The sequence below is a fragment of the Molossus molossus genome, unplaced genomic scaffold (assembly GCF_014108415.1).
Source record: "Molossus molossus isolate mMolMol1 unplaced genomic scaffold, mMolMol1.p scaffold_m16_p_3, whole genome shotgun sequence".
Taxonomy (NCBI): Eukaryota; Metazoa; Chordata; class Mammalia; order Chiroptera; family Molossidae; genus Molossus; species Molossus molossus.
Window position 1 is genome coordinate 99,303,121 of NW_023425366.1, and position 18,928 is coordinate 99,322,048.

At 43.4% G+C, this 18,928-nt stretch overlaps 1 protein-coding gene and 1 non-coding gene across 4 annotated transcripts in view; one reads left to right on the plus strand and one right to left on the minus strand.

The window, feature by feature from the left end:
- BAZ1B (bromodomain adjacent to zinc finger domain 1B) overlaps positions 1-12,782 on the minus strand; it is a 92,254-nt gene extending 79,472 nt beyond the window's left edge. For all 3 annotated transcript variants that reach the window (XM_036279254.1, XM_036279255.1, XM_036279256.1), the window contains exon 1: positions 12,671-12,782. In XM_036279254.1, coding sequence (XP_036135147.1) covers positions 12,671-12,777 — 107 coding nt within the window. In that variant the 5' untranslated portion in view covers positions 12,778-12,782. The remainder of the gene's footprint in view (positions 1-12,670) is intronic.
- Positions 12,783-15,078: 2,296 nt separating this feature from the next.
- Positions 15,079-15,185, plus strand: LOC118642936. Its single transcript, XR_004961845.1, has one exon. It is a non-coding gene; the product is annotated as a U6 spliceosomal RNA (small nuclear RNA).
- The last annotated feature ends 3,743 nt before the right edge of the window (positions 15,186-18,928 follow it).

The following is an 18,928-nucleotide window of genomic DNA, read 5'->3' on the forward strand; positions in this document are numbered from 1 at the left end:
TTTGTTCAGGTAGAGTGGGAGAGAAAGGAACAGAGAGAGAGAGAAACATCAACATGAAAGGAACACATCGAGTGGCTGCCACCCGCACGACTGACCAGAGCTGGGGACAAACTGCAACCGAGGTACGCGCCCTTAGCGGGAACCGAACCCGGGTCTCTCAGGACTGCAGGCCGACGCAAACCCAAGTTTTTCTAAACTAAATTCTTATTACCCCACCTCATCCTCCCAAACTTGCTACCAAAAAGATATTTCCAGTCTCACTGAATGGCCTAGTGCCCAAATCAGAAATCAGGGAATCATCATTTATTCAGTCCCAAACTGCAACCACTTACATATTTCTCAAGTCAGTCCTTTCTCTCCAATAACAAGAAGAGCCACTAACTAAATCAAGCCTCTGATCCTCATTTCTCACCCAGCCAAAACATTTTAATTGGCCACACCGAAAATCTTCGTCTCTGGTTCTTTGTGCTTCTCACCCTAACATCATTTTTCTCAATCTTATTTGTTTTTAAACCCATTTCTTGTGATTACTTTAAAAATCTCATTTGTACTAGGGATGGGAGCAAGAAGGAGGGAGTCAATGGGGGGAAAAACACGGGACATTTGTAACACTTTCAACAATAAAGATGAAAATAAAATTCTCCAATCAAAAAAAAATCTAATTTGCCTTCAGGACCCCTGAGAGGCAAGTATGTTCACATACTCAGAAGCAATCCTCTGATTCACATAGTACTGAAAAATCACTCCGTCAAACAAGATTTTGGTGAAGTTTATTGAGTAGTTTTTATTATTTTAAGAAAAAAAGGGAAGCTCTAGCCTGTTTGGCTCAGCAGTAGAGCGTCAGCCCATGAACCAAGGAGTCCCGGGTTTGATTACAGTCAAGGGCACGTACCTGGGTTGCAGTTCATCCCTGGCCCTGGTCCAGGTCATGAGGCAACCATTCAATATATCCCTCTCACATCAATGTTTCTCCCTCTCTCTCTGCCTTTCTCTCCCTCTCTCTCTACCTGAAGATAAAGAGAAAAATATCCTCAGGTGAGGATAAAAAAAATAAATTTTTTTAAGAAAGAAAAAAAAAGGGAAACGTTTTTCAAATAATATATTTAAATACCAAATATTTATTGATTTATGGTTTTTGAAACAAGAAAAGTCCCTTCCACCCTGAATACTTTTCCCACCCTCTTTTGAAAATCACTGCCCTGGCCAGGTAGCTCAGTTGCTTAAGAGTTATGGTCCTGCTAAGAAATCGACGGCATTCTTGTACACCAATGACGAAATCACAGAAAGAAACACTAAAAAGACAATCCCATTTAACATCACAGCAAAAAAAATTAAGATACCTAGGAATAAATTTAACCAAAGAAGTAAAGGAACTCTTCACAGAAAACTACGTCATTGAAAAAAGAAATAGAGGAAGACATAAAAAAGTGGAAGCATATGCCTTGTTCATGGATTGGAAAAATTAACATCATTAAAATGTCCATATTACCCAAAACAATCTATAGATTCAATGCAATCCCCATCAAAATACCAACGACATACTTCACAGAACTAGAACAAACACTCCAAAAGTTTATATGAAACCAAAAAAGACCTCAAATAGCCACAGCAATCTTGAAAAAAAGAAGAAGAAAGTAGAAGGGATCACATTACCAGACTTCAGGTTATACTACAAAGCCACTGTAATCAAAACAGTCTGGTACTGGCACAAGAACAGGCATATAGACCAGTGGAACAGAACAGAGAACCCAGAAATAGACCCAAGACAAAATGCTCAATTAATATTTGACAAAGGTGGCAAGAGCATTCAGTGGAGACAAAGTCTCTTCAATAAATGGTATTAAAAAAACTGGACAGCTACTTGCAAAAAAATTAATCTAGAACACCAACTTACACCATACACAAGAATAAACTCAAAATGGATAAAAGACTTAAATGTAACTCACAAATCCATAAAAATTCTAGAAGAAAACAAAATCTCAGACATCATACACAGCAGAATTTTCACTGATACAACACCTAAGGCAACAGAAACAAAGAAAAAAATGAACACATAGGACTACATCAAACTAAAAAGCTTCTGCACAGCAAAAGAAACAACCATCAAAACAGAAATGGATCCCACTATATGGGATACCATAGTCGCCAATGATACATCAGATAAGGGGTTAATTTCTAAAATATATAGAGTACTCATACAACTCAACAAAAGAAAGAAAAAGAACCCAATTAAAATGAGCAGAGGACCTAAATAAACACCTCTCCAAAAAGGACATACAAACGGCCAAGAGACATATGAGGAAATGCTCTTGCCCTGGCTGGTTTGGCTCAGCAGTTAGAGCGTCGGCCCGCAGTCCAGAGAGACCCGGGTTCGGTTCCCACTGAGGGCGTGTACTTGGTTGTGGTTTGTCGCTCACCCTGGTTGGCCGTGTAGGTGGCAGCCACTCAATGTGTCCCTTTACTCAATGTGTCCCTTTCACGTCAATGTTTCTCTCTCTCTCTTTCTCTCTCCCTCCCACTCTATCTGAACAAAAAATGGAAGAATGTCCTCGGGTGAGAATTAAAAAAAAAAGAAAGAAATGCTCAACATCACTAATCATCAGAGAGATGCAAATTAAAACAACAATGAGGTATCACCTCACACCTGTCAGAATGGCCACCATCAACAAATCATCAAACAAGTGTTGGCAAGGGTGTGGAGAAAAGGGGACTCTAGTACACTGCTGGTGGGAATGCAGAATGGTGCAGCCACTATGGAAAACACTATGGTGTTACCTCAAAAAGTTAAAAATTGAATTGCCATTTGACCCAGTGATCCCACTTCTAGGAATATACCCTAAGAAACCTGAAACACCAATTAGAAGGAATATATGTACCCCTATGTTCATAGCAGCACTATTTACAATAGCTAAGATCTGGAAACAACCCAAGTGTCCATCAGTAGATGAGTGGATTAAAAAGCTGTGGTACATGTACACAATGGAATACTATGCAGCTGTAAGAAAGAAAGATCTCTCATCCTTTGAGATGGCATGGAAGGACCTGGAGAGTATTATGCTCAGCGAAACAAGCCAAGCAGAGAAAGAGAAATATCACATGATCTCATTTATTTGTGGAATATAATGAACTAAACAAACTGCTGAACAAAATTAACCCAGAGACATGGAGGTGGGGTACAGGCTGACAAGCCTCAGAGAAGGGGGGAGGTTGTGGGGAAAGAGATAAACCACAGAACTTACATGCACGTATGCATGACCAATGAACATAAGACAACAAAGCTGGGGATGGGGCGGGGGAAGGGGAAGAGGGTGTCAATGGGGGAAAAATGAGAAACATCTGTAACAAAAACAAATTAATAAAAAAAAAAATTTGTAAAAAAAGAGTATGTCCTGCTATACCAAGGTTTTGGGCTCAATCTTGGTGAGGGTACATACAAGAAGCAATCAATAGCCCTGGCCAGTTTGCTCAGTGGTTAGAGCACTGGCCCACAGAACAATGAGTCATGGGTTCAATTCCAGTCAAGGGCACGAACCTCGGCTGCAGTTCATCCCTAGCCCTGGTCGGGGTCATGTGGGAGGCAACCAATTGATGTGTCTCTCTCACATCTATGTCTCTCTTTCTCTCTCTCTCTCTCTCTCTCTGTCTCTCTCTCTCCCACTCTCCCTCTATCTGAAGATATTTGAAAGAATATCCTTGGGTGAAGATTAAAATAAATGCTAAATAAATAGAACATATCAATGTTTCTCTCTCTCCCTTCTTCCTCTCTCTTCAAAAATCAATCAATCAAATTTTTTTTAAAATGAAAGAAAACCACTGTTATCAGTAGAACAATCTTAGTCTGGGTAACCTCATCCATTTCCATTACCTCAGTTACAATCTAGACACTAATGTCTAAAACCAGCTCAATCTCCTCTCTCTGAAATCCAGGCCCATATACATACCAGTAAGATAGACATCTCCATTTGCATATCCACGAGCAACTTAATATAAGAACGTCCCAACTAGCCCTGGCCGGTTTGGCTCAGCGGTTAGAGCATCAGCCTGTGGTCCAGAGAGACCCAGGTTCGGTTCCCGCTAAGGGTGTGTACCTCGGTTGCAGTTTGTCCCTGGCCATGGTTGGTCATGTGGGTGGCAGCCACTTGATGTGTCCCCTTCATATCGATGCTTCTCTCTCTCTCCCCCACTCTATCTGAACAAAAAATGGAAAAATGTCCTTGAGTGAGGATTAAAAAAAAAAAAAGAACGTCCCAACTAAACATTTCACTTCCTATCCCCTCCCCTCACATTCCCTGCCCAAAAAAAAGAAATGCAGTGGAATTAAGTTCTTGAACTTAATTCATTCCGGAAGGCTATTCAAAAACCGAATCACTGTTTCCCATTGTAAATTGAATTAATACCTTCCAGACCACCAAATGATTCCCCGTTTTAACCTTTCTGATTACAGTACATATCTGATGTACTCTTTAATCTATAAATACTTTAAAACAAAACAAAATGTAAATAAAAATTTAACAAAAAGGAACTGAAATGTACAATAAAAAAAGAAAATTAAATTTTTTTTTTTTTTTTTTAATCCTCACCCGAGGACATTTTTCCTTTTTTTTTTTTGTACAGACAGAGTGGGAGGGAGAGGAAGAGAGAGAGAAATATCGATGTGAAAGGGACACATCGAGTGGCTGCCACCCGCACGACCAACCAGGGCCGGGGACAAACTGCAACCAAGGTACATGCCCTTAGCGGGAACCGAACCCGGGTCTCTCCGGACCGCAGGTGGGCGCTCTAACCGCTGAGCCAAACCGGCCAGGGCTAAAAAAAGAAAATTTAAGAATAAGCAGCAACAAAAACAAAAATACTCAGCACAATTCCCTGAATTAACAGCGGTAAACTGACTCACTCTCCCCTTTGTTTCTCACTTGAGATATGCGTGCCCGATCATACAGGTATCAGCATAAAAGGGATGTCAGGTGAGAAGCAAATTGTTCGAGGTTTAACTGTAAACACTTGCTCTTCTTCCAGGGACCTCTGTATCACAGAATGACACCATTAACCAAATGGCAAACAAAATATTATCATTGACTCCACCCCAATCAATTACCAAATCCTGACCAATCTACCTAATTTATTTCCAAGATCCATCTATTGTACTTCTCTCCACATCAAGGACTGGTCAATTTATTCATACCACCATTATCTATTGACTAGGTTATCTAATGTCCACTTCACTAGTTTAGTATCAGATCCATTCGCAACACTGCAGCAACAGTAATCTTCCTAATCTAAGCGCCTGCTTCTTCCTTGTTCAAATTTTTCCATGACCTCTGTTAAATTTAAGGCAACATACAAACTCCTCAACCTATCTTACAAGGACCAGTGTGGTGCATCCCTTTTCCGTATCTCACCACTAAGCAGCTCCATCTCCATTCCCACTTCTTCACGCCAGCCGTAAAAAACTTATCTCAAGTTTTTAAACCAAGAAACTTACAAGCCCTGGGCGATTTGGCTCAGCAGTTAGAGCACTGGCCCGTGGACCAGAGTCCTGGGTTTGGTTCCCACTAAGGGCACGTACCTCAGTTGCAGTTCGTCCCCGGCCCCATTTGGGGTCCTGTGGGTGGCAACCACTTGAAGTGTCTCTCTCACATAGATGTTTCTCTTCCTCTCCCGCTCTATCTGCAGATAAACGCAAAAATGTCCTCAGGTGAGGATAAAAAAGAAACTCACAAACTCTTCAAAGAACAATAGTTCTCTATTGTTCATCTAACTAAATTCTAATCATCCTTTAATCTCAACTTAAAAGTAACTTTCCCAAGGAAACATTCCCTGAAACCCTGCAATATGACAAATTGTATTCTTTCCAAATATTCGCCTCCCCTCCATAAGAGAATTCTGTATCTCCACCCACTACTATGTGGCTTGCAATGCCTCAGGTGAAGAGGAAAAATATCCCTCCACACAGATGTTGGGCTTGGCCATAGGACTTGCTTTGACCAATAGATGTGAGTAGATGTAATAGATGCCACCTCAAGGAAGCTTAAAAAGCCAACATGATTTCCTCTAGCTGTTTCTGCCACTAGAAAAGCATGTTGCAGACTGGGACCACTCCTTCAGCCTGGGTCTTGAAAAAAGAAAAATATGCCTCTCCTTTTTTTCACCCATTTTCGTTTATTTCAAATGTGACCACAAGAAAATTTTTAATTCCATGTGGCTCACCTTATATTTCTTTTGGAAAACACTATAAACCTGAGGTTTATATCTAGGAATGAATGCCCTCTTGACAGTAACACAAAATTTTTAATTAAGTAGTCATCCAAATTAGATTAATTTCAAAAGTCTAAAACTGAAAGGCCCTGGCCAGACAGCTCAGTTGGTCAGAGTATCATCCCAATAAGCCAAGGCTGCGGGTTCAATCCCTGGTCAGGGCACATACAAGAATCAACCAGTAAATGCTGTAAGTGGAATAACAAATCAATGTTTCTCTCTCCCCCACCCCCTGTCCTCTCTAAAATCAATTTTTTTTAAATGTCTAAAACTGAAATTCCTACAACTACCCCTAAAACCCCTAACACTGAGTATTTTTAAGTTTATGGAATTTTGTTCTAGTTATTATTTTGACTTATGTAAAAAAGTGAGAAAAAATGAAAATGAAAGCAGAAAAAGCCAACTAGAATATTGAGTCAACTGCCTCTAAATCCTATTTCAGATTTTAGGTTACCAAAATAAGTCACTCTCAAATAACCACTGAAAGCAAATGGCAATTGAGGTTTTTATGTTCCAGCTACTGCTACACATATAGTTGAAGAAAAAAATGTCAAAGTAGTACTCCAAAGGTTGTGTAAGCTATAAATGATAAGATATTTTCAAGTCCTAGACTATCTCATTATGCATCTACTTTTTCATGAGTTCAAGGGCTACCTTTCCCAACAACAATATGCTGCTTCTTTGTTCTCTGCAGCCTCGTAAGGATTGTTTCTTTCAATAAAGTACTTGACAGCCTCAAGGGAAGAGGCCCAGAAAAGTATGGAGATTAAATAAACACAACTATAACCCTAAGAGTTCTAAGTGAGATAGATGACAAAATGCCAAGTCAAGATTTGCTTTTTATCCTGTTTTCTCTCTTTGGACAAACTTCTCATTAAGTTAAAAATAACACTAGCCCTGCCCTGGCCTGTGTGGCTCTAACCGTTGAGCTGAGCACCAAAGGGTTGAGGGTTCAATTCCCAGTAAAGGGCACATACCTGGGTTGTAGATTTAATCCCTGTTTCGTTTGGGGCTCATGCAGGAGGCAACCAATTGATGTGTTTCTCTTCCCCCATCCCCCATCTAAAAATCAATGGAGCCCTGGCAGGTTTGGCTCAACGGTTAGAGCAACAGCCTGCAATCCAGAAAGACCCGGGTTCGGTTCCCACTAAGGGCGCGTACCTCGGTTGCAGTTTGTCCCCGGCCCTGGATGGGTCGTGCGGGTGGCAACCACTCGATGTGTCCCTTTCACATCGATGGTTCTCTCTCTCTCTCTCTTCCTCCCACTCTATCTGAACAAAAATTGGAAAAATGTTCTCGGGTGAGGATAAAGAAAAATAATAATAATAATAATAATGATAAACATCAATGGAAAAAAATATCCTCAGGTGAGGATTAATAAAAAATAACTCTAACCCAGCTGGTGTGACTCAGTTGGTTGAACATCATCCCATTCACTAGGAGGTTGCTGGTTTGATTCCCAGTCAGGGCACATACCCAGATTGCAGGCTCAATCCCCAGTGGAGGGCATGCAGGAGGCAGCTAATTGATGTTTCTCGTCGATGCTTCTCTCTTTCTCCCTCTCCCCTTCCTCTCTCTGAAAGCAACAAAAATACATTAAAAAAAAAAAAATGCCTGTCATTTAAAAAATTAAATGAATAAAAATAATTCTAGCCCTGGCCAGTGTGGCTCAGTTGGGTGGAGAATCATTCCATACACCAAAAGGTGGCAGGTTCGATTCCCAGTCAGGGTACATACCCGGTTGGGGGTTCGATCCCTGGTTAGGAAGAGTTCGAGAGGCAACCAATATGCATTTGCTTCTCGCTCACTCTAAGATCAATAAAATAAATAAATAACTCTAATGTGGTATAACTTGTTACTTTAAAGAAATTAAATTAGCCCTGGCCGGTTTCGCTCAGTGGTTAGAGCGTCAGCCTATGGACCAGAGAGTCTGGGTTCGGTTCCCACTGTGGGCACGTACCTTGGCTGCAGTTTGTCCCCGGCCCCAGTTGGGGTCATGTGGGTGGCAACCCCTCAATGTGTCTCTCTCACATTGATGTTTCTCTCTCTCTCTCTTCCTCCCTCTCTCCTGCTCTATCTGAAGATAAATGTAAAAATGTCCTCGGGTGAGGATAAAACAAAAAAATAAAATAAATTAAATTATGCCCAGCCAGTGTGGCTTAGTGGTTGAGTGTTGACCCATGCACCAGGAGGTCGCTGGTTCAATTCCCGGTCAGGGCACATGCCCAGGTTGTGGGCCCAATCCCCAATGGGGGCCATGCAGGAGGCAGCCAACTAATGTTCTCTCTCATCGATGTTTCTACCTCTCTCTCCCTCTCTCTGTAAAAATCAATTTTAAAAAATTAAATTATAAATCAATGTAAGAGCTCAGTATTCCATTGTCCAATAAAATCCTGTCTTACAACTCCAATTTTGTTGTTGTTGTTGTTTATCTTTACCCGAGGATATTTTTCTTTCTTTTTTTAATCTTTACCCAAGGACATTTTTCCATTTTTTGTTCGGGTAGAGTAGGAGGGAGAGAGAGAAACATCGACGTGAAAGGGACACATCGAGTGGCTGCCACCCACACAACCAACCAGGGCAGGGGACAAACCGTAACCGAGGTACGCGCCCTTAGCGGGAACCAACCCGGGTCTCTCTGGACCGCAGGCTGATGCTCTAACTGCTGAGCCAAACCAGCCAGGACTCGAGGATATTTTCCCATTGATTTTTAGATAGAGTGGAAGGGAGGGAGAGAGAGAGAGAAACATCAATGTGTCTCTCACATCAATTCACTGCCTCCCACACAACGCCCACGGGGCCGTGGATCCAACCTGCAACCCAGGTACAGCCCTTGATCGGAAATCAAATCTGAGACTCTTCAGTCCACAGATTGACAACTGCTGAGCCAAACTGGCCAGGACAACAACTCTAACTCTTAAAACATAGTCTAGTCATCTTTTTCTAGGCAATATTCTAATAGCCCTTTCTCATTACACCAGTTAAAAGTTCTCATAAAATAACCAGCCCTGGCTGGTTTGGCTCAGCAATTAGAGCATCGGCCTGCAGACCAAGGGGTCAGGTGTTCAATTCCCAGTCAAGGGCACATACGAGTTGCAGGTTTGATCCACAGCTCCAGTGGGGTCGTGTAGGAGGCAACCAGTTGAGGTTTCTCTCTCTCTCTCTCTCCCCCTCCCACTCTATTAAAAAGCAATGGAAAACATCCTCAGGGGAGGATTAAAAAAAAGATGTACAATAACGCCTTTAAGAACATGCCAATACTCACAGCTTTAAGTCAATAAAACATCATATAAATTTGTTATAAAATATACACGCAATCAAAAGATAGTACTTAGAAGAAAATTAAAGTATCAAATCCTATTAAAAACATAATTATAAATATAAATTAAGAACTGGAAATAACAGTATTTCTTCTTTTTTTTTTAATCCTCACCTGAGGACATTTTTGCATTTATCTGCAGATAGAGCAGGAGAGAGAGAGAGAGAAAGAGAGAGAAAGAAATATGGACGAGAGACACATCGAGTGGTTGCCGCCCACATGACCCGCAACTGAGGTATGTGCCCTTAGTGGGAACTGAACCTGGGACTCTCTGGTCCGGGGCCGACACTCTAACTGCTGAGCCAAACCGGCCACGGAGGAAATAACAGTATTTCAAATGCAGCTGTTACTCAACCACATACTTGTTCTCCTCTATGAAATTCCTAATAGCCTAATAAAGAAATATGTCAACCTGCTAACCACACAATACAATTGTTTAAAAACCATCTTAAAGTGCTTCTACTAGTAGACATTCCCAAGTGGGCAATTTCCCCCCAATAAGTAACACAACTTAAGAATTCCTTTGTTGCCCTGGCCGGTTTTGCTCAGTGGTTAGAGCATCAGCCAGCGGTCCGGAGAGACCCGGGTTTGGTTCCCGCTAAGGGCAAGTAAGTACCTCAGTTGCAGTTTGTCCCTGGCCCTGGTTGGGTCGTGCAGGTGGCAATCACTCGATGTGTCCCTTTCATGTCGATGTTTCTCTCTCTCTCCCTCCCTCCCTCCCACTCTATCTGAACAAAATATCGAAAAATGTCCTCGGGTGAGGATAAAAAAAAAAAAGAAAAAAAGAAGTCCTTTGTTAAAAGGGTTCTAGAAGTACTGGCATGGAAATTTTTTTTTTCTGATATGTTTTTTAAATTGATTTAAAAATTTTTAATATGTTTTTGTTGATTTTAGAGAGACAGAAACATCGATGTAAGAGAGAAACATGGATCGGCTGCCTCTTGCACAGCCCCCACTGGGGATCGAACCCGCAACCAGGGCATGTGCCCTAACCAGGAATTGAACTGGGATCTCTCAGTCCATGACGATGCTCAATCCACTAAGCCATACCACCAAACTGGGAATATTTTTTTAGTGAAGATTTTTATTAAACACATACCACTTTAAAAGTTTCAGTCTTCAGTTTTCAATTGTCACCATTAAGAGGAACTCTTCATATATATTATATTTCAATGATTTCAGTAAATAATATGAAAAAGCCTATGCTGACCGTTCTAAATCAGCTAGCTACAGCCACTTTTACATAGCTCAGTACCTACTACAGACTTAGAACTTTTCTCTAACACGTTTCTTATACTCCTTTAGAATCAGACCTGAAAAATTAACATCTGAACTATTAGTGTGAGTATCCATCAACTGCTCAAAAGATAACATCTGAATGACATTTGAAAAGGATATGGCAGATTCCCACAAGTAATTTTTTATCCTACCAATGTTTGAATGTTATTCTTTAAAAAGCAGGGCACCTTTAGAATAATGCTATATTACGTAGAGCTAAAGTACTTCTCCAAAGCAATCCCAAAGTCCAAACAGAACAAGAAAACGAACCACCTTACCATCCCCACTTCTCCCTTAAATGGACCTCATCTTACACCACAAACTGACAGAAAAGTGGACTAACATCGTTAAACGGAAGTAGCATTCCATGTTTGTTTGTTTTTAATTTACATACAGGGATGAGGTGGGAACGCACTGGATTTTACTCCTGACTTTCATCATTTACAGTGTGTGTTAACCTCAAGTCTCTGGGACCACTTGACAGAGCAGACAGAACCTGAACATCTCCACAACCCATTGAGCTCCAAGATGCTATAGTTATATTTCAAGAGCCTTCCTACGGCATGGACTCACTTTCCAGGTCTCTTTATATGTAAACACGCAACAGTCACAAACTGCACTCAAACAATAATGAGATTATCCTAAAAAGTATTACAATAGCCCTGGCTGGGTTGCTTAGATGGTTGGAGCATCCTCCGGTACACCAGTGAATACAGGAGGCACTTCTCTCTCTCCCCAAAATCAATAAAACATATTCTCAGGTGAGGATTAAAAAAAAGAAAAGTATTACATTAAAGGGGTGATCAAAAAGAAATGAAATCAAATTCTATATCTCACAGGCACTTCCTCCTCTATACAAAAGAAAGCAGAAACTACAAGGAATCAGGTCCTTCCAAAGGGAAAGGGCTGATAAACTAAACACATTAGCCTTTATTCTTGAAGTTTTCTGTACATTAAAGAAAGCTTGATTCAAAAACCTTTTCTTACACTTAAGCATCAAAAAGGACTCAAATGACATCCGTAAAAAAATAAAGTTGTGCAACTTTTAACCAAAAGACTAAGCCTGCGCAAGAAACAATGATTAGAGAGGATACTTAATATAGAAAACATCAGCCTCATGCTCCTAAATTGCAACATAAAAACTTTAGGTATTGGTATCTGTTTTTCATTTTACTTAAAAACTGATACCGATCTCCTTCCAAATCGTCAAAATTCCAAACCTGTTCATACCTTGGGAAAGAAGGCATCAGCTCCTCCAATGTAACTTTTTTCCTTCCTTTTTCTCTAAGTCTGGAACTTTAGTTTTGTGCCTCAAGATCCTGTCACCAGCCTAAAGTCCACTCGGAAGGAGAAAAACACAAGTGCCCCCACAGAGATCGGGGTAAAACGCAGTCGAGACTTGTACAAGCTGGAGGATCACGAGGCCACGCGGGTACAATTTCAAAAAGTTGAAGGTTTAATTTAAAAAGAAAAAAGCAGCAAAGGAAACCCGGCTCCCTGTGGTACTTGGATCTAAAGCCAACCGCAGGGGGTGTGGTGGTGGGGGTCGCTCCTCGACAGCAAGGCCCGGGGACAAAGTGCGGAGGTGGGGAATGGATGGAGGGCGCGGGGCTCCGCAGCGCCCTGAACCGGGCCGGTCGGCAGCCCCGCCGCCCGCCCCCCAGAACCGCGGGCTCGGGCTCAGGGTGTAGGCCCGCGGGCCTCAGCACGCTGACAGCTGCCACTGGCGCGGGGCTGCGTGGCCCCCAGCCGGCGAGCCCCCGGCCCACCCCGCCCAACCCCACGGGCGGCCAGGCCGGCGCGACTAGAAAAGGATACTCCCGGGTGCGGAAGGCCTCCTGAGTGTGCGCGATAGTGAAGAGCGGTTCCTCGCCGGGAAGCGGCTTCACCAGCGGGAACGGCTTGCGGCCCAGGAGCGGCGCCATCGCGGTGGCGGTGGTGGTGGTGGCGGCGGCGGCGGCGGCGGCGGCAGCGGGGGAAGAGGCGGCTGCTCCGCAAGCCCACGGCGCAACACTAGGCCCCGCGGCCCGGAGCGAGCGCCTGGCTCCCGGGAGTAGAGTGGGGGAGGGGAGGGGTGAGAGGGCGGCGCGAACTCGGCTCCCTCACTGGTGGCGCGGCCGCGCGAGGTCCATGGGACGGACGCAAGGACGCAGAATTCCCACGCACACCGCTGCGCCGCCTGGCAGCCTCCGGCCAACCTTCACTACCGGCCCCCGCGTTCGGCAGTCACGACTCTTCAGCTGCACGGGAGGAAATTATTGAAAAATGGCGGGAGATTCCCCTCCTCCCCCCGCGCCCGGCCAGTGCACATACTAACTTGTTCCCCTGTGGCGCCGGTGGCGAATGCTCCAATAGGCGGAGAGCTGGTCAGCGCTCACAGTCTATTGGCTCAGAGGAGCTGCCGCTCTGCGCCTTGGTCCCGCCCCCTTCCCCGACCGCGTAGTTGGGTTGCAGCGCACTAGAGGGCAGTATGAAGAGGTGAAAGGTCAAGTTATGTAAGTGCCGGTGACAGGCGTATGGGCCTCCAGCAGTGGAGTTGAAAGTGGGGGATAGCGGGGAATCGAAAAGTCGGGAATTCAAGGAGGTCAGACTAGAGAAGCCTCCTAACACATACAGACACTGCGCCATCTGTCACAGACGGCGACACCGACATCCGGGCACCAGTGTCCGTGTGGTGCGCCGGGAGGGGGGAAGGGGAACGCGCGGCCAGGGGCTTTGTCTTTCCACTTGTGCTCCGCCCCTTCTTAAAGGCGCCGCGCTGGGCCACGCCCGGAGATGCTCGTGTGGAGCGGATGGGATGAGGGCTTGGCGGGAAGTAACCCCAAGACCTTGCCCAAGCAAAGGTTCTGTTGAAGGACAACTTGAGCCCCAGCCTTGCTCACCCCAAAGTTTACTGCTGGATGAGAGTGTGGTTGAGATCTGGATATTAGTATGGTGCTTCTTTCTAGGAGCTTGCTGGGAAGATAATATGGAAGCTTTAATACATTAAAAGACATACCTATTAAAGAGATCTATTCCTTCAAATCGTATTTACTATCACCTACAATGTTCAGGGCCCTGTGTTGGGTGCTATAAGGGCAAAAAACAAGACAGACTTCCCTGAAAAAATAAGATAAAAATCATAGTTCTGTGTGATGAGAGCTGACCAAAGTGCACAGTAAGAAAACAGTGCCTGGAAAATGAGGATATTTGAGCTGCTTCTCTATGCAGACTATACCCACATAGTTCAAAATCTGTTTGGATAATCAATGCAATCAGAAACAGACTGATAATAATGTTCTCCCTATTAAATTGTCTCCCTTGGTTCAAAGATCTTCAGTGGCCCCAGAACATCCTTCCTGGCCTGTTCAGTAGGGCTAGACTGTTGGGTATCTATGAATGCAGCATGCCAATACCAGACCTTTTCTCCTTTTTTCCTCAACTTGAATTAAGTATACCCCCAGTAAAAGGTAAATTCTACATTAGACCAGACAACACTTCTATGAAGCCTCATCTGATCAACTAGCAGAGAAGGGAGGTCATCTTCCTTCAATAGCTGTTTCTTCTAAGAGGATTAAGAGAAACCCTTCTCAGGGGATATGTCATTTGAGTTGATTGTGAAAAAGTAAGTAGCACTTGACTAGGCAGAGAAATGAGAAACCCTGTAGACAGAGGGAGCAGCTGGGCAGACTTGGTAAATTCAGGACATGTTCCTAAAACATAGGGGTTCTGAAGCAGAAAATATCAAGAGATGGGAATGGTTAAAGAAGTGACTCCATGGCCATAGCATGTGACCAATTTGAAGAGAACTGCAGTAGTTTGTGGCAGTGATACCAAGGGCCTCAAATGTAACAGGATCAGTGGAGACAGGCAGACAGATTTGAGAGGCACAGACTAGATGACTAATGGGACAGACATTTGGCGGACTAGATACCTAACAACAGACTACACATAGAGTAAAGACCAAAAACATTAAGAAAAACAAAACAAAAATTAAAAAACAAATTCTTGGAAAAATTTGATATTTCAAAAACAGCATCTAATTGCCCACAAGAATGGGCACCATAATCATTTCAACACTTGGGCCCGATATAAGCTGGAATCCGGCCCTGGTGTTGGTAGAGATCTTGAATGGGAGAATCAGAAATGAGTTCAATTTTAGCCATATTTCTGTCTCTCCCTCTCCCTTCCTCTCTCTTTCTAAAAATCAATAAAAACAATCAATAAAAAACAAAACAAAACAGAGCGTGCTCGCTTTGGCAGCACATATACTGAAATTGGAACGATACAGAGAATATTAGCATGGCCCCTGCACAAGGATGACACGCAAATTCCTGAAGCGTTCCATATTTAAAAAAAAAAAAAACCGCCCTGGCTGGTTTGGCTCAGCAGTTAGAGCATCGACCTGCGGTCCAGAGAGACCCGGGTTCGGTTCCCGCTAAGGGCATGTACCTCGGTTGCAGTTTGTCCCCGGCCCTGGTTGGTTGTGCGGGTGGCAACCACTCGATGTGTCCCTTTCACATCAATGTTTCTCTCTCTCTCTGTTCCTCTCTCTCCCTCCCACTCTACCTGAACAAAAAAATGGAAAAATGTCCTCGGTGAGGATGATAAAAAAAAAAAAAAAACCAACAGAAAGACACACTGGAGAGCCATCCAGAACACAGCTGGAAAATTTGAAGCCGGAAGTGGAAGCTAGAGGTGTAGTCTTGTGAAGACGGGTTATCAACTAGAGCCCCAAAATTAAATAAGAGCCTCCCCATCCTGGCCCATGTGGTTAAGTGTCAATCCATGCACCAAGAGGTCACTGGTTCGATTCCTAGTCAGAGCACATGCCCAGGTTCTGGGCCAAATCCCCAGTAGGAGACATGCAGGAGGTGACCAGTCAATGTTCTCTTTCATTGATGTTTCTGTCTCTCTCTCTCCCTTCCTCTCTCTCAAATCAATAAAGAAAATAAATAAATAAGAGCCTCCCCAAATAAAGAATAGTGTTTAACTTGGAGAGGTGGAATTATGGTTAGTTTTATTTTTTTATTTTTCAAAATTATTTTCTATAGTAATTATATATCACTTTCACAATATTAAAAAAAAAACAACTTTTTGCCCTGGCCAGATTGGCTCAGTGGTTGGAGCGTTGGCCTTCGGATCAGAGAGTCCTGGGTTCAGTTCCTGCTAGGGGCAGTACCAAACAAAAAACTTTTTTTTTTTTAATCCTCACCCGAGGACATTTTTCGATGTTTTGTTCAGATAAAGTAGGAGGGAGGGAGAGAGAAACATCGATGTGAAATGGACACATCGAGTGGTTGCTACCCACACGAGCCAACCAGGGCCGAGGTACATGCCCTTAGCGGGAACCGAACCCTGGTCTCTGGACCTCAGGCCGAGGTTCTAACCGCTGAACCAAACGGGCCAGGGCCAAAAAACTTTTTTTTAAACTTGAATACGACTTTTTCTTGGTGGATGTCCTCTATTTCTATGGCTCAAATTTACAAACAATGGAACTGATCAACACAATATTTTAACATCTTGTCCTGAAGATGTAAAAAAAAAAAAAAAAGGAAGAGACTAAGTTAATGCAGTTGTTACCTTTCTGTTCTAATACTTTCATTGACTCTTTTTTAAAAATTCTTTTATTGACTGGCCAGTATGGCTTAGTGGTTGAGCATTAACCCATGCACCTAGAGGTTGTCGGTTGGATTCCTGGTCAGGGCACCTTCCCAGGTTGTAGGCCAAATCCCCTGTGGAGGACATGCAGGAGGCGGCCAATCAATGAGTCTGTCTCTCTTTCCCTCTCCCTTCCTCTCTCTCTAAAATCAATAAAGAAAAAATTTTTTGTTAATTTAAAAATTATTTTATTTATTGATTTTATAGAGAGGAAGGGAGAGAGAGAGATCAGTTCTACTTATTTATGCATTAATTGGTTGATTTTTTTTTTTCAGGGAGGGAAGGAGGGAGAGGGATGGAGAAAGGAGTAGAGAGGGAACAAAGGAGAGGGGGAGGGAGGGAGGGAGGGAGTGAGAGGAAGGGGGAGGTTAGGGGGAGAGAGAGCTTTGGTTGATTCTTGTATGTGCCCTGAGGGGAACTGAACTGCAACCTTGGCATCCAGACCATGCTCTAACCAAATTCGCTGACTTTTTTTTGTTCTGTTTTGTTTTTTTAATATTTTATTTATTTATTTTTTATCCTCACCCAAGGACATTTTTTTTTTCCATTTTTTGTTCAGAAAGAGTGGGAGGGAGAGAGAGAGAGAGAGAGAGAGAGAGAGAGAAACATCGACGTGAAAGGGACACGTCAAGTGGCTGCCACCCACACAACCCAACCAGGGTCGGGGACAAACTACAACTGAGGTACGTGCCCTTAGCGGCAACCGAACCCGGGTCTCTCTGGCCCGCAGGCCAATGCTCTAACCGCTGAGCCAAACCGGCCAGGGCACTTCATTGACTTCTTTTTTTAATTTATTGTTGACAATATTATAGTTGTCCCCCATTTTCCCCTCCTCTGCCCCCATTTACACAGCCCCTGTCCCATTCCAGGTCTTCATCACATTATTGTCTGTGTTCTTGGGCTAAGGCAATATGCATATATGTTCTTTGGTTAATCTCTTCCTGTTCCCTCCTTTCCCCTCCCCTCTGAGATCTGTCATTCTGTTCCTTGCATTCATGTCTCTGGATCTATTTTGTTTGTCAGTTTATTTTGTTCATTAAATTCCATATTAAGTGAGATCATATGATATTTGTCTTTAACTGCCTTATTTCATTTAGCATAATAATCTCCAGGTCCATCCATGCTGTCGTAAAGGGTAAGAGCTCCTTTTTTTATAGCCACATAGTATTCCATTGTGTAAATATACCACAGCTTTTTTTTTTTTTTTATCCTCACCTGAGGATATCTTTCCATTTTTTTGTACAGATAGAGTGGGAGGGAGAGAGAGGAAGGGAGAGAGAGAGAGAAACATCGACGTGAAGGGACACATCGAGTGGCTGCCACCCGAACAACCAACCAGGGCCGGGGACAAACTGCAACCAAAGTACGTGCCCTTAGCGGGAACCGAACCCGGGTCTCTCCGGACCGCAGGCCAACGCTCTAACTGCTGAGCCAAACTGGCCAGGGCTACCACAGCTTTTTTATCTGTTCATCTACTGATGGGCACTTGGGCTATTTCCAGAACTTAGCTATTGTAAATAACGCTGCTGTGAACATAAGGGTGCATATATTCTTTCTGAATGGTGTTTCAGGATTCTTAGGATATATTCCAAGAAGTGGGATCACTAAGTCAAACAGCAGTTCCAGTTTTAATTTTATAAGGAAACTCCATACTATGTTCCACAGTGGCTCTACCAGCCTGCATTCCCACCAGCAGTGTATTAGGGTTTCCTTTTCCCCACATCCTCGTTAACACTTGTTGACTTATTTATGGTAGCCATTCTGGCAGGTTTGAGGTGATGCTTCATTGTAGTTTTAATTTGCATCTCTTGCCTGGTTGGTGTGGCTCAGTGGTTGAGCATTGACCCATGCACCAAGAAGTTGCTAGTTCAATTCCAGGTCAGGCCACATGCCCAGGTTTTAGGCCCAATCCCCAGTTGGGGGGCATGCAGGAGACAGCCAACTGATGTTCTCTCTCATAGATGTTTCTATCTCTCCCTCTCCCTTCCTTTCTCTCTGAAATTGATAAAGAAAAAAAAATATGTTAAAAAGTAATTTATATCTCTCTGATGATTAGTGACATTGAGTGTTTTATCTTTTTCTTTTAATTTTTTCCTTTATTTTTAGAGAGAGAGAAAGGGAGAGGGGGAAAGAGATAGAAACATTGATGAGAGAGAACATCGATTGGCCATCTCCTGCATGCCCCACACTGGGGATTTGGCCCACAAACTGGGCATGTGCCCTGACCGGAAGTCGAACAGGTGACCTCTTGGTGCATGGGCAACACTCAACCACTGAGCCACACCAGCTGAGCTAATTTTTTTTTCTTTATTGACTTTTAGCAAGAGAGGAAAGGAGAGGGAAAGAGAACATTGATGAGAGAGAACATCGATGGCCGTCTCTTGTATGCCCCCACGTGGGGATTGGGCCCATAACCTGGGCATGTGCCCTGACCAG